This window comes from Heliangelus exortis, chromosome 2, assembly GCF_036169615.1.
Source record: "Heliangelus exortis chromosome 2, bHelExo1.hap1, whole genome shotgun sequence".
NCBI classification, from domain to species: Eukaryota; Metazoa; Chordata; class Aves; order Apodiformes; family Trochilidae; genus Heliangelus; species Heliangelus exortis.
The window spans coordinates 77,059,330-77,073,015 of record NC_092423.1 but is presented as its reverse complement, the minus strand read 5'-3'; the positions used below and the strand labels follow the sequence as shown (position 1 = coordinate 77,073,015).

The window sequence follows — 13,686 nt, the reverse complement described above, 5'->3', positions numbered from 1 at the left end:
AAAATTTACTTGAATTCCTAAAATATTTTCCCTGAAATGAAGTTGTGTGGTGAAGACCATGACAAGTGTTTTTTTGGTTCAGTTAATGAAGTGACTTGGAGTAACTGGGATGAATCCAAAGGAAAGCAATAAGTGTGACAGCAAATCTTAAAAATATGCTCTATTGTGAAAGAGAAGCACAATGTTAGGGTTGTTTTGAACTTAGAGGTGAAAAGTATAGGGAGGGAGGGCTTGCCAAATATTCACATTTGTAAAAGACTTCTGTAAATAGAATTATCTGTTGTTCGTGTCTATGGCAGAAGGTCAAAAAAGTGATAGGCATTAATTGCACTCAGGAAGAGTTAAGTAAACATTTAAACACAAACCATCAAACAAAAACAGTGGTTAAGCAGTGAGAAAGATTAAGGAAGAGTCTGTAGAACTGTTTTCCTGTGGGTTGACATAGCTTAGAGCTCACTCTGCCCTGAAGCAGAGGAAAACTATATTTCCTTCTGTCTTCATTCTCCCAGATTCTGAGGTCTCCAAAAGTTGTATTGAAGTGTGCCTTTTTGTACTGAAGGTGGAACCCATTCTTAGAGGAGATGAAAGCTCTGGAAGTACAAATGTTAGATCAGCTTCTGTAGGCTGGTAATCAGGGATGGAAACTTCTCAGAAAAAGCGATGGCAGATGGTTGACTTGATATAATTCGATATAACTTCTCATAATTTGAAGGAAGCAGGAAGGAACAGGAACATTTGCTTTCACAAACACGAGTTTGGGACATGCTTGAGACAGAGTGTCAGTGAGGATGAGTTTCTAAAAGTCTCTAGGACATTCCAAGACACTTGACAGACACAGAGTGCTCAGATTCTGGTAGACACTTCTGAAACGGCAGAGACAAGGATAGTGATGTTTGTCCAGAGATAGGGGTAAGAAATATTAGCACTATCAATCTAGCTTTGTTTTGTTTACATAGCTTAAGGTCTGTAAAATGAATATAAAGTTAATGGATGCTGTTGTGTTTCCCAGTGACTTAGGAGAGGCTTCACTGAAGATCATTGGCGTCACTGCAGAAGACGATGGTATCTATACGTGTATAGCTGCAAACGACATGGGTTCCGTTTCATCTTCTGCCAGTCTTCGAGTTTTAGGTAGGCTCTTTACATTTTTATTTTTTTTTTTTTTTTCTTTTACGTTCAGAGTGTCTGGTACCCATAGCACAGGAAAAAGAAAACCCTGGCTCTTGGGCATCCCTCTGCTAGAGGAGCGTTATAACCTTTTCACCTCTTGACATTAATTTGTTTTGGCAGAAATGGATGCACTTTTAGGATGTAACTAATTAGAGGTTCATACTGACAGGATGCCTGCACAGTACTATCAATGTGCAATTACCTTGTCTGTCAATCCTCTTTCAAACACACTATGATAAAATCATATTTTATGATCTTCATTTTTAGTTTAGTCTCAATGAAACTTGCTATGCTAATGTGTATAATTTCCAAAGTGTACAGGTAAGAAAAGCGTAGCATTGCTCTGTATTTTAACATGCTGCTTGAATTGTAAATTCACCGTGTTCAGGAGAACGTGTACCTATTTCTTCTTTGCATCATGAATCTACACTTAAATTATATTATTTCAGTACCTGAAATGAGGTAACCTGAATGTTTGTGAGAGAATGAAAGGAATCATGCAAAGATAAAAAATGCCTGCATTTCAGAAGCAGGAAGCACAGGAAAAATGCTGCTTTTTCCTTGATGGGTTTGATGACATCGTGACAAGGTTCATTGTGTGTTTGGCCATTTAGTTATTCTTAAGTGTATTCTTAATCCTCTAGTTTTAGAAATAAATAAAACAGTGAGACAGTAGGATAGCAGACTTTCTTAGATGCAAGGTATAACAATTGATGCTATCTGGGTCCTTCAGTCTATTGAGAGACCCATATATTTATCCATTGGTGAGAATTAATAGATTTTAGATGGAACGACAGTCTCAAATTGACTCAGATAAGAGAAAATAAGTTACGAAATACTGCATTCTGATTTTGTATGTCTGTGCCAGCTGCTATGGAGGCTTAAAGGCTTATCCCAAACCCTTCCAAAATACTTTCTTTCTTCCCTCTTTTTCAAAGAACTTTGCCATTTTTCTGGAAAGTTTAAACCAGACTGTGAAAGATGTGTCCCTAACATAAACTCAGCTGAAATTTTGGGGTGTTTATAATCAGTGCTGCCATTTTGAGCCCTTCCTCTTGACAGCCACAATAAGTGCCTTAAGTGCCAACATACTGAGTTGGGGGTTATCCTCAACATTTCTTGCTCACTGACGCGAGACAGTCAGTTGTTAAGCCCGAGGATGGATGTCTTTCAATATTTAAGAGAGGGAAAAAAATTTTGGTCTTGACACTTTCCTGAAAAGTAGAGGTTTTTTTCAGATAGCTACTACACTGTCTGATCACTTGTTTTTTTTTTCCCAGTGGCAGCTATTTTGTTGTTAATGTAAAATATCTCTTCTTTTTCTGCTTCCTTCAACTCGCTATTGTTACCAGTTTCTGTACAGGCAGTTCACACTGTACGTGAATTAGTTCCACTATGGAATTTGTTCTGCTGCATTGATCAGGCTGCTTTGGTGTGTAATCCAGTTTGCCTTGCTGCCTGCCACCCTGTGTTATATGGGGATTAACATGTGTCATGGGGATTAACAAAGCAGGGTGATTCCACCAATAGTGTATGGAAAGCCAAGGAAACTTTCTAGTTAAGGGAGTAAAAAGCTTTCAATGGGCAGGAAAGAGTCAGTGAGAAACTGTGTGCTTTAAGGAACCGTGGTACTGAGCATCCTACCTACACTGGTGAAGAAGTCCTAAACTATGATTTATCCAGAATCAGTCACAGAAGCCTTATTGACTAAACTACCAACTTTTAGCCACAGTCCTTGGTCTTACTGAGCTTGTCTAAAAAGTAAGTGTTCCTTTTTAATCTAAACCAGAATTTGGTATGTCTTGGTTATTCTGCAACCAGACTCTAAAAGATGGGCAGCTGTATTTTCCTTACCTCTCTACTCAGTTTTGTCAGTATTCTTACAAAGAAGTTCTGGCCTTGGTTTTTCTGGTGCCATCCTACCCTTCATTTCCCCAGTCTATAAGAGTAAAATGAAACCTTTGAGGCTGTACCACAGAGTAAGGGTTCAGCATCAATTTTTTGAAATATTTTTCAATCCTTTGGAGTTGTATTTAACCATTTGGTTGTAGTATGTTGTTGTGCAAAGACTGAACAATACTCTTTGCCTTCTCTTGCTATAGTAGTTCCTTCAAACCATCAATAAAGTTGTTGATTACAGAAGTAAATAACTTTATGAGCTACAAGCTGGACAATATGAGGGCATGAACTGCATTCAATATGCATACTCATCTTCAAAAAGAATATGATAGGAGCCGGTGTGACCAAGGCAAAATCTTCCTGAAATTTATTACCAAGCTGAATATGAAGTCCAAATATATCTTCTTTTGCAATTATCTGAAACACTCTATTGGTTATAATAACAACTGAGTTCTGAAGAGGATATGAATATGTTAAATATTGGCCATATTGCCTTTTTTTTTTTTTTTTTTTTGTAGGTCCTGGAAATGATGGGATCATGGTAATCTGGAAAGACAACTTTGATTCCCTCTACAGTGAAGTGGCTGAGCTTGGCAGGTGTGTTCTATATGCTGATCTCCCAAGTTGTATATGTCAAAAAATGAACTACTTATGCAAAAAATTAAATTCTCCTAGAAAAGCCAGAGTTACATTGAATTAAATAGCAATGAGGAACTGAAAAATCTTACCAGCACTAGATGGCACTGCATAAACAGATTGTATTTAGATTGAAGTAGTATCATAGATAAAGGGATGTGTTTTTCAAATACTTTGGAAAGCTACATAGTCTTTTTGTTTTTTTAAGCATTCCTTACCACTGATGCTGCTTGGTTTTTTATTTTATATTATTTTGTAGAAGATGCATGTATTTAAACTTCTTGTTTATATCCAGAATCCGGAGTGGCTTAAAATCACATTTCTCTGAAAATACCTTTCAAGGTAAAAGTATTTCCTCATTGCATCATTCAGTTAATTCTTTCTTTTCAATACTGTTTTCCAGGGGCAGATTTTCTGTCGTTAAGAAGTGTGACCAGAAGGGAACCAAGCGAGCAGTAGCCACTAAGTTTGTGAATAAGAAGTTGATGAAGCGAGACCAGGTTACCCATGAACTTGGAGTCATGCAGAATCTCCAGCATCCCCAGCTCATTGGCCTTCTTGATACCTTTGAGACCTCCACCAACTACATACTAGTGTTAGAAATGTATGTGGACCATAATGTTATCCATAAAATATAACCTCCACATCTGACTTTCTGGGGCTTCGGTAGTGGTTTCTGAATAAGGAGCCTTATTTGTAACTTCACATAACTTTTTATTCATAAACTTTATTTATTTACAAACAATAAAGGTTCCACTTTAAAGTGAACTTTAGGTTTGAAGTCACCTAAAGAAAAAATTGTAGTTGTCTAATGCTGTAATTAAAATATTGAGTTAATGAAGTACTCAGAAGGTAACAAGTTGAAGTACTAGTTATATGTAAGTGGTTATCTTAGGCTGAAGGTCCAGAAATTATTTTATATTGAGCTATTGCACAAGTGAATTAGGATTGTTGTCATCTATTAGCTTGATACTAAATCTTCTCTTCATACCCTAGTCCTCTGTCTTCCAGGTGCTGCTGGCCATGGTTATTCCAATGGTCTCTGGCGAGACACGTCTGGTCTTTCCATCTGGCTGAATAACTCTCTGCCTTTCCTTCTCTGCCTTCACCCTCTGTTCCCACGGGGAACTTCAGCATTAGTTCCCCGTGTTGTAGGTGCAGGTCAGCTGCAAGTGACATAGAACAGTTTCACTAGCAGGCAGTAAAAACAAATGATTAAGGAAGGACAGCCAAACATCAGAAACAGTGGGGATTACTTGATGCTGTTGTAGTTTTTAGAGGACTCTTGCCTTGAACATTCTTCTATATAATTTTCAAAACAGTTTTTTCCTTCAGTTCTGATACATGGATTAATCCAAAATATAACCTTTTTAATTCCAATAGGGCTGACCAGGGTCGCCTTCTAGACTATGTCGTGCGATGGGGAAACCTCACAGAAGGGAAGATCAGACTCTACCTGGGAGAGATTCTGGAAGCTGTGCAGTATCTTCACAACTGCAGAATAGTACATTTGGACCTAAAGGTGAGCAGTGAATGGGATTCCTGGCAGGGTGCGTAATTCCAGGCAGAAAACCCCTAGTAAACAGGCAGCTGGGAACTGCTTAAAACTGAATTGGTTTGTAACTGTGTGAAGAGTATGTGGTGGGACTTCATCCCCAAATACTTCAGATCTCTCATAGCCAGCAAAGACAAAATTTCATATTCCCCTATGGTTTCTCCTTAAAGCTTGCTGGTCCGGAGTGGTCCTTCGTACTGTGTATAATTACCAGACCAGTTTGTTTATTTATTTATTTATTTACTTGTTTACATTCTGAGAAACGTGCAGCAGATACCCATTTCTTTCTCAAGAAGTGTTGCTTGTTGTGAAGGAGACTGCTTTTGCTCTCTTAATGCAGATCTGTTTCTCATCCTTGCACTTTGAGGGCTGTGATACCCATGTGAATGGTACCTCATTGTACCTCTATTCTATGCTTTGAATTTCACTTCAGCCACAATGATTTGATGCATTCTATTAATTTTTCAAATGCTATATGGAGTTTACCCATTCCTTTTCTAGTCTCAGGGTACATATAGATGAACTAAGTAAAACTATTTGTAGGTAAGTCACTCTTTGCCAAAATCATAGCTACAGCATCAGTAGCTTCAGAAATAAAATCATAAAGTTAGTACTACTTCCAGCTGATCCATAGTGGGCCAGTTCTGTTGAAGCTGCATGTATCCCACAGGATCTGTTGATGCAGTAGTCTCATAACAGTGCTTGACTTCCATCTGTACAGCTGCATTATGCTCAAGAATCACCAAATAAAGCTGAGTTTTGTTGAAAGCATCATGAAAATTCTTAAAAGGTCTTCCCGTCTTTAAAAACAAGAGTTTTCTTGTCTATCATAAAGCAAACAGAGCAGTTTCTTTATTCATCCTCTGCTTGCAATTGATGTTCTTTAAGTTAAAGTTCTCAGGCACAGGCTACTGTGAACTTTGTAGAGCTGCTTTTGTGTACATCTGCCATATAACCTGGCAGAACTGTATTTTCTGCAAGAACTGTAGTTCAGCAGCTAAAACACATTCATCAGAGCTTGTAGCTGTTTGTTATGGTCTTGAACTGAGGGTGCTGACTGGGAAACAGTAATGTTGAACCATTAGATGTGTGTTAGACTGACTTGAAAAAAGACATTTAAACTTTTGCTTCTGTGTTTTCTAGCCTGAAAATATTTTGGTGGACCAGAGTTCCACTAAGCCAACTATAAAACTGGCTGACTTTGGAGATGCAGTCCAGCTCAATACCACGTATTATATCCACCAGCTACTCGGAAACCCTGAGTTTGCAGCTCCTGAAATTATTCTTGGAAATCCTGTTTCCCTCACTTCAGATGTGTGGAGCATTGGAGTGCTCACATATGTCCTTCTTAGTGGCGTCTCTCCTTTCCTGGATGAAAGCGTAGAGGAAACTTGCCTGAATATTTGCCGCTTAGACTTTAGTTTCCCAGATGACTACTTCAAAGGAGTTAGCCAGAAGGCCAAAGATTTTGTATGCTTCCTACTTCAGGATGACCCAGCTAAGCGTCCCTCGGCTGCACTGGCTCTCCAGGAGCAGTGGCTGCAGCTGGGGAATGGCAAAAGTGCTGACAGCATTGACACATCCAGACTGACTTCGTTCATTGAGCGGCGAAAACACCAGAATGATGTTCGACCCATCCGTAGCATTAAAAACTTCCTACAGAGCAGGCTCTTGCCAAGAGTTTGACTTTGCCTGAAGTTCTCTCTCATTCTCTTTCACCTGCCAATCACTCAGACTGGAGATGGACTCCTCCTGCCAATCAATCAGTTAATCAATCAGACTGGAGACGGACTCCTCCTGCCAATCAATCAATCGATCAGACTGGAGATAGACTCCTCCTGCCAATCAGCTGTTGACTTGAATTTTGGGGAAGGCAAACCCCGAGCCAAGCAGCTGCTAGCGAATGTTCGTGTGCAAACGCATTCCAGAGGGACCCCCGCGGGGGACTGGCAATGCAGACTTCACTGGGGTGGAGGATGGTAGCACTGTACTCTGCAAAAAGCAGTCACGAGCGATACAGTTAACAGTATTTTATTCAGGTTTCTGAAAAAAAAAAAAAAAAAAAAAAAAAAGAAAAGAAAAAAAAAAAGAAAATAGTTTTTTTAATAAACAAGAGTTGAATTTTGCAAGTGAACTTAACTACCGTTTTCAAGATTTATTCAAGGAGAAATGCCTATGTTCAAAGCACTGGTGTTAAGCAAAAATCAAATCTTGCCTGGAGAAGACTCACCAAAATGGCTGCCTATTGATACAGCCTCCATTTCTAACATCTGGTTTTCACTTGGTCCTAGAGCTTTCCAGTTGCCTCGCCTGTATGTATCTTACGTAGCAGTGCACTGAGACCAGACTCTGCTTTTAAGTGCATCCAACCTCAAAGTTTTTGCATACAAATAGAATGAATTGTTTTGCTCTGATAAAATGTAGGCCTTACTTGTATATAGACTGTATCTGCCTTCGGTCTGTAATTTTTTTTTTTTTTTCCTCCCCTCCCCTTGCCCTTTTTTTCCCCTCCTTCCTAAATGGTGGTATACCACTGTGCGGGTCTTCAGTTTGGGTCAGAACTCACTGTCCCCATAGAAAAGAACTTCGGGTTGGTGCCCAGCCTGCCGACCTGATTATCAAGCAGTATACAGCAGGATGAAATACTGTAAGTGCACTCATTTGGGATTTTGTTTTCTTTCATATCATGTGCAATGTTGTGGCTTTAACATTTTATGCAACTATTTATGAGGACCTCTGTTGTAACTGTAATAAATATATAGAAAAAGCACATTCTTAGTACGGTGAGCTTTATGGTTTTGTTTGCGTGTTTTGGGGTTTCTTCTGGGTGGGCAGGGGTGGATGTGTTGTACCACACTGTCATTATTACTTTCAAATGAGGGTAAACATAGAATTTAGTCAAGACTAGTCAGTTTTAAGGATTGTTCAAAAAAAAAAAAAAAAAAAAAAGAGAGAGAGAGAGAGAGATTCGTATCCCAAATCTCAAACTGGTTAAGAAGTGGGGTGACACTTCTAAAAGTTTATTACTATAATCAAAATGCCAAAGTCTGACGTTCCCAAAATCAGTCTCAACACTTACTACTTTTTAGAATTTTCGAATCTGTGTTTACTTCTTTCTGTGAAATAAATGAATTTTGTGCTTTTTGGTGAAGAATACATGCAGAGAGTAGTGGTCAGATGAGGAGGATCTGACATGTAATGTACTTGTCTTAGTAACTGTTTTGAAGGTTGAAGTGACATTAACGTGAGCTATTTAAAGAGAGATGGTTTTCTGTGCATCACTGAGTTCATATGAGTGTGTTGTCATCTATGTGTGAAATGCCATGTTTAAAGAAACCAAGCCAACATCCCACAGTAGTTAGATATGGGTCTTAAGCCATAACCTAGCTTGGGTTAGTTTTGAGCTTTGTGGCTTCCACTGTATTTTATTTATTCCTTTTTTTTGGGTTTTTTTGGGTTTTTTTGTAAAGCTGTACAGAAACTTTTTAAAAGAAAACAACTGACTTCAAAACTGGATGTGTATTCTTACCAACCTCATATCATTATCTTTGTGTATTATTTTCCTTTATTGTTTTAGTTAAATTTTTGCTTTATTTTGCATGTATATTTCTTTGTACAGTGAGGTTACATGTTTACACAGTATGACGTGATGTAAATATTTTATTTTGCCATCAGTTATTTTGAAAGAAATTAAAACATATTTGACATATTTGTCTGATCTCTTGCTTTAAGGAGTTACACAGTTTAGGCTTGGTTATATTTTAATTGGGCTCTGTATTTAGAAAAACTACAGTATTTTATTGCCATGAAATTAATTTTAAATTTTAAACTGCGGTGTTGTATCTTTCTTTCATGCCTTACAAAATAATATTTGACTTTGCTCTAAGTGTTGAGTCTTTTCTATTGTCGTGATTGCTTTTATATAAAGTTTGCATAACTCTCTAACTGTGGAAATTCTTTATAGTCTTTATTAGCTAGTAAATTTTGACCAGCAGAGTTTTCTACCAGATGTTCCCAGCTAAAAACCAAAGGATCGTTTTCAGATTTCTGTTAAACAGGTGAACAGATCTCCTGCATCTTTTAGGTGTACCAGTTTCATTATGAACAGAAGTTACTTTCAACCATACAGACTTGGGTTTTGCACCTAAACTCTGGTTGCATCCAATAAGGGATAAAGCAGAAAATTTTTTCATAGTGTACATTTAACTATCTCCCTTTTCTGCTATCATTAACACATTTGCAATTCAAAATGAAGTGAAAGGTCAAGAAACAATACAGTGTGTTCATGCTTGTCGTTGCATTGTATACATGATGTTTTTCCGCTCTTTTTTCTGTTATTACCTGTCAAGTGAGGAAACGGTCCCTTTGCTCCTCACAAGTTACTACTAAGAGACACATTTTGCATTGAGGGAGGCAGAGAATATTCAGAAAGGATGTACTGCCAAGGATTAGGCACTGAAAGCTTTTTTATGGCAGGGAAATAGGTGGCAAAATGCTCCATGGGAGAGTTTATATCCTTGAGCTCTCTAAAATACTTTTTGACTGAAGAGACACTAAACTGGGGAAGAGGTACACTGCACTTGTAGGTGTTTTAACTAGCAGAGATCTGTTCTTCCACACATACTTGAAAAGGAATGCACTGTTTCTGGCCCTTTTTGCGAACCACATTACTTGGCAAAGCTGGCACTTTGTTAACAAAGTAGAATTTTTCACAAAAACCTGCATTTTGGTGCAAGAACTTCCAGATGTAGAGAGCTTGAAGGATAAGCTTCTCAACATGGGTATCCATTTAAATGCTTTGAAGAGTTAATGTATGTATAAGGTCCTTTTATTTTGCTAAATTGTGCAATTGGGGCTGCAAATACCATGTGGGCTCAGCTGGGCACAGTTCTTGTTGTCTGCCCTGCACACAACAAAGCAGCACCACAGGCTGAGAGAGAGTAGAAACCAAAAGCATGGACGAGAGTAGCTACTGTGAGATTTCATTTGTTGTGGAAATTCTTTAAAGCATAAGGAATGGCACTCAGTATCTTAGCTGGAAGGAGAGAAAATAGCCAGGGAGAGAATGAGAAGAATTTCAAGAGAAGAATGTCTAAATATTTCTTCTTGACCACACACCCCAATCACTTCTTATTGATAGGTTTAGGAAGAGAAGAGCTTGCCAGACTTTAAATAGTCAGAGCATATGTCAATATTTTTCAGGTGGGGTTTGGGAGTGCAGTACTTCTCCATTGCACATTTGATGAACTTGCTTAACTTGAAAACCATTTTGCAACTGGCTAGGTAATATATGGTCAGGGAAACAACTTACATTTTCTTCCTAATTGGGCAGAGGGTTAACACATAAGTACGTGCCTGTGCTCATGAGGAATAGGATGGGAAAGCCTTGTTTTCTTCTGAGTATAGAGGTCACATAACTATGGCATCCTCAGATGAGACTATTGATGAATGGATGAAAAAATAATTTATTTTTTCATTCTCCAAGTCCACGAGCATGTTCAGGCCAGGGTGCAATATATTGTATCTTACTGGTTTAGAATAAAAATGTTACTGTTTTGGCATATATTGTTTTAGAATTATAATAAATCATTGAGATCCATAGTTTTGTGTAGCAACAAGTTACACGGACCAACTCCATGTTATGTGAAGAACCCAGTGACATTTTCCTTTGGTGCTTCTGAAGCTTTGTTCTGGAAAAGACAGTGACCCGTTAATTTCCCCAACTTCTGTGTTCTAACTGTGCCTTTGTGGTCTTCTACATTACTTTTCATTTGGTCATCTGTTTAATAGACTAAAGAATAGTGGTCTATTTATTCCCCATGGGAAAGCTGTTTATCATCTTGAATGCCATTTGCTGAACCCCAGTTCCAAGCTGTATCTTTTCTGTGGTAGGGTGACAAAGATCATATCATACCATACTCATCATAAAAGAGCATCATGAGTTACCCAGTTGCAAAGTGACACTTTGTTCTCTATTCCTTTTCTAAAAATCCCCCCTGCTTTGACTTCTTTTGAGCTGATGCGATTATTAAATCATAAGGTTTTGTTCCCAAATTGAGCAGTAATGGTGAGTTTAGAGCCCATGATCAAATCTGTAAAGCTTTGGTCCCCCTTTCAGCACATTCCCCATGAACATTATTTCTCTTGCTTGGAATTTTTTCAACTGCTTTATTTTCCAGATGCAGCTGGGGTGTTACAATCACCTTAGGGAGAGATTGTTCTGATGGAACTGAGTGTGAAGATCTCTTATATTACAGCTGACTATGGCTGGCCTTCATTTTAACTCCTCAGACAGTCAGCTTAGCTCCCCTGACTTCTTCAAGAAGTAGTCCTTCAAGAAGAAATCATTTTTCAGCAGTGTTCTTACTAGCACCTGGAGCCATCAAGCTCATTTCCTCTCATGCCAAGTGAAGAAACTGTAACCTGCTTTGGACTTGATTATGCTGAAACTCTTCACTTCCAAATTAAATTTCAAACACTGATTTTAGTGAGGCTAACACCCTCACTTCAACACAAGGATTTACTAGGGTCTCAAACAGGAGGCTTCTTTCTGCACTGAAATCACACATCAGGAGCATCTCTTAAGATTACTTGCAGAAATTTCACATTAAGCTTCCTGAAGACTCACCTGGCTGTAGTCAACCCCAGGAATTTGCTTAGCACACCCTGAACTCAGTCTCTGCAAGGGTTTGCCCTGTTGTGCCACTGGAAGTCTGCCTGCTCACTTCTGGTCAAATAGCAATTTACATCACACACGTTGCCTGTTTTTACACATTTTGCCTTGTGTGTTGCTGAAGACCGTGTGATCCCTTGAGATGGATGGTTCTTCAAGGTCTCAGACTTTCCCTTTGTTGATGCCAAGATCCACTGAGTATTTGCAGAATGATGTCATTTAATTTGTCATCTCTCAGGACTGATGGTGAGAGTCCTTCCTTCTTTGGTGATGGAGGGCTCTCTTGGGACTTGGAGGTTTCTGGACTCTGATTGCCTGGAAAACTCAAGAGTTGGGAATCTGCTAGTCCCAGTTACAGGAGTTAGTGCATCCATTGTTTTTTTTCTGGTTTTGTTTTTGTTGTTGAGAGCTTTAGATGGTAGTGGACTGTTCTGGATGGTTCATACTGATGTAAAAAGAATGTTAGCAAATAATTTGAAGTATTAAGGGGAGGCTTTTAGAATGGGATGTACTGAGTGTAACATGGTCACCACCAAAAAGGGCCTTAATATCAAAATTCCTCACTGCTTTTGTAGTTTGATGAAAACTAAACTCATTTCTTCCTAGGACCTTTCACAAAGTAGGCAGGGCCTGAATCTGGTGATGACTTCTGCTTCTAACCTGCTTAATGGTTGTGGATGACAACTGGGGATATTACCTCACTTTTCAGACATACCTGCAAAGAACATAAAGGATACTGTTAAACTCTGTCCCACAGCTTGGGTGTTGAATGTTCTCAAGTCTAAAGTGAGTCCTAGTTATTTGTCTTTTTAAATGAATTAATTAATTTTTTTAAGTGGGCCAAATTTTTCACGTTAGTCATTAGTTTCCTTTTCAACAGCTCCACCTGTTCATTAACCTGTTACTTTTTAAAATGGAAAACTGATATTCTCTGAGTAAATATGGATGAAGTGTAAGTGATAAAGTCTAAGGTTGCACTAGAGATAGATCAGAGTCTCAAGTGGGGAAGTCAACTGTTTGCTATAAAAGACTCCCTGTTTTCTATTATCCTGGTCCCTAGGGAATTTTTAGGTATGAAAGTTCTAGCTGAATTCCTGTTACAGTCCTGGCCATGATATGGATGAAGCAATCACCAGAGCTTGTAGCAGCTTCACCTTTTGACAAGCTTCTATTTTTTTTCCAGGAACGTGAGAGCGATTCAGGTCTAATAGCTGCTCGTTTCAATGGTTTTTTTCCAGGTAATTTACTTGGTCTCTTTAAGAACTTATGGTCAGCCAGAAGGTCTGTATTGTTTCTCTGCCAGGAGTCAAGAAATCAATGTCATTGTTTTCTTTTCCATCTAGCACATTTCTGTGGTCAAGGGGTTACTTCATAATTCACACAAAACTTCAGCTTTTCCCTTTGTTCTGCAGAAAATCAAAGCTTTCAGGGTAGTCTTCATATATGGTGGTTGCCAAAATGAAATGATCTAGTGGTGTGACCCAGGGGAAGTCTCACTGTTCAGCCAACAGTTTAACAACCTGCAGCAAGACTGCCAAGGTAGATCTGCTACATTTGCTGAGAGCATTCTTTGCTGTAACTCAGGCAATAGCACTGAGAAGCATCCTTGTCTTACTGATCTCTGAAGTCATTGCTGGGGAGTTGCATTTGCATGAAGGCACTACACTGCTCCTGGGTTTCTACGTATGATGCTTCTATTGCTGCTCAGTAAAACTGAGATATACCTCCAGTTACTCTGTTAATGTGTGTGGTG

The 13,686-nt window shown here is 38.7% G+C and overlaps 1 protein-coding gene across 3 annotated transcripts in view; it reads left to right on the top strand.

Annotated features, from left to right (window-relative positions):
- Positions 1-8,030, top strand: part of TRIO (trio Rho guanine nucleotide exchange factor) — a 246,764-nt gene extending 238,734 nt beyond the window's left edge. For all 3 annotated transcript variants that reach the window (XM_071736663.1, XM_071736660.1, XM_071736662.1), the window contains 5 exons: positions 1,010-1,131; positions 3,588-3,666; positions 4,109-4,309; positions 5,089-5,227; positions 6,404-8,030. In XM_071736663.1, the coding sequence (XP_071592764.1) occupies positions 1,010-1,131; positions 3,588-3,666; positions 4,109-4,309; positions 5,089-5,227; positions 6,404-6,946 (1,084 nt within the window). In that variant the 3' untranslated portion in view covers positions 6,947-8,030. The remainder of the gene's footprint in view (positions 1-1,009; positions 1,132-3,587; positions 3,667-4,108; positions 4,310-5,088; positions 5,228-6,403) is intronic.
- The last annotated feature ends 5,656 nt before the right edge of the window (positions 8,031-13,686 follow it).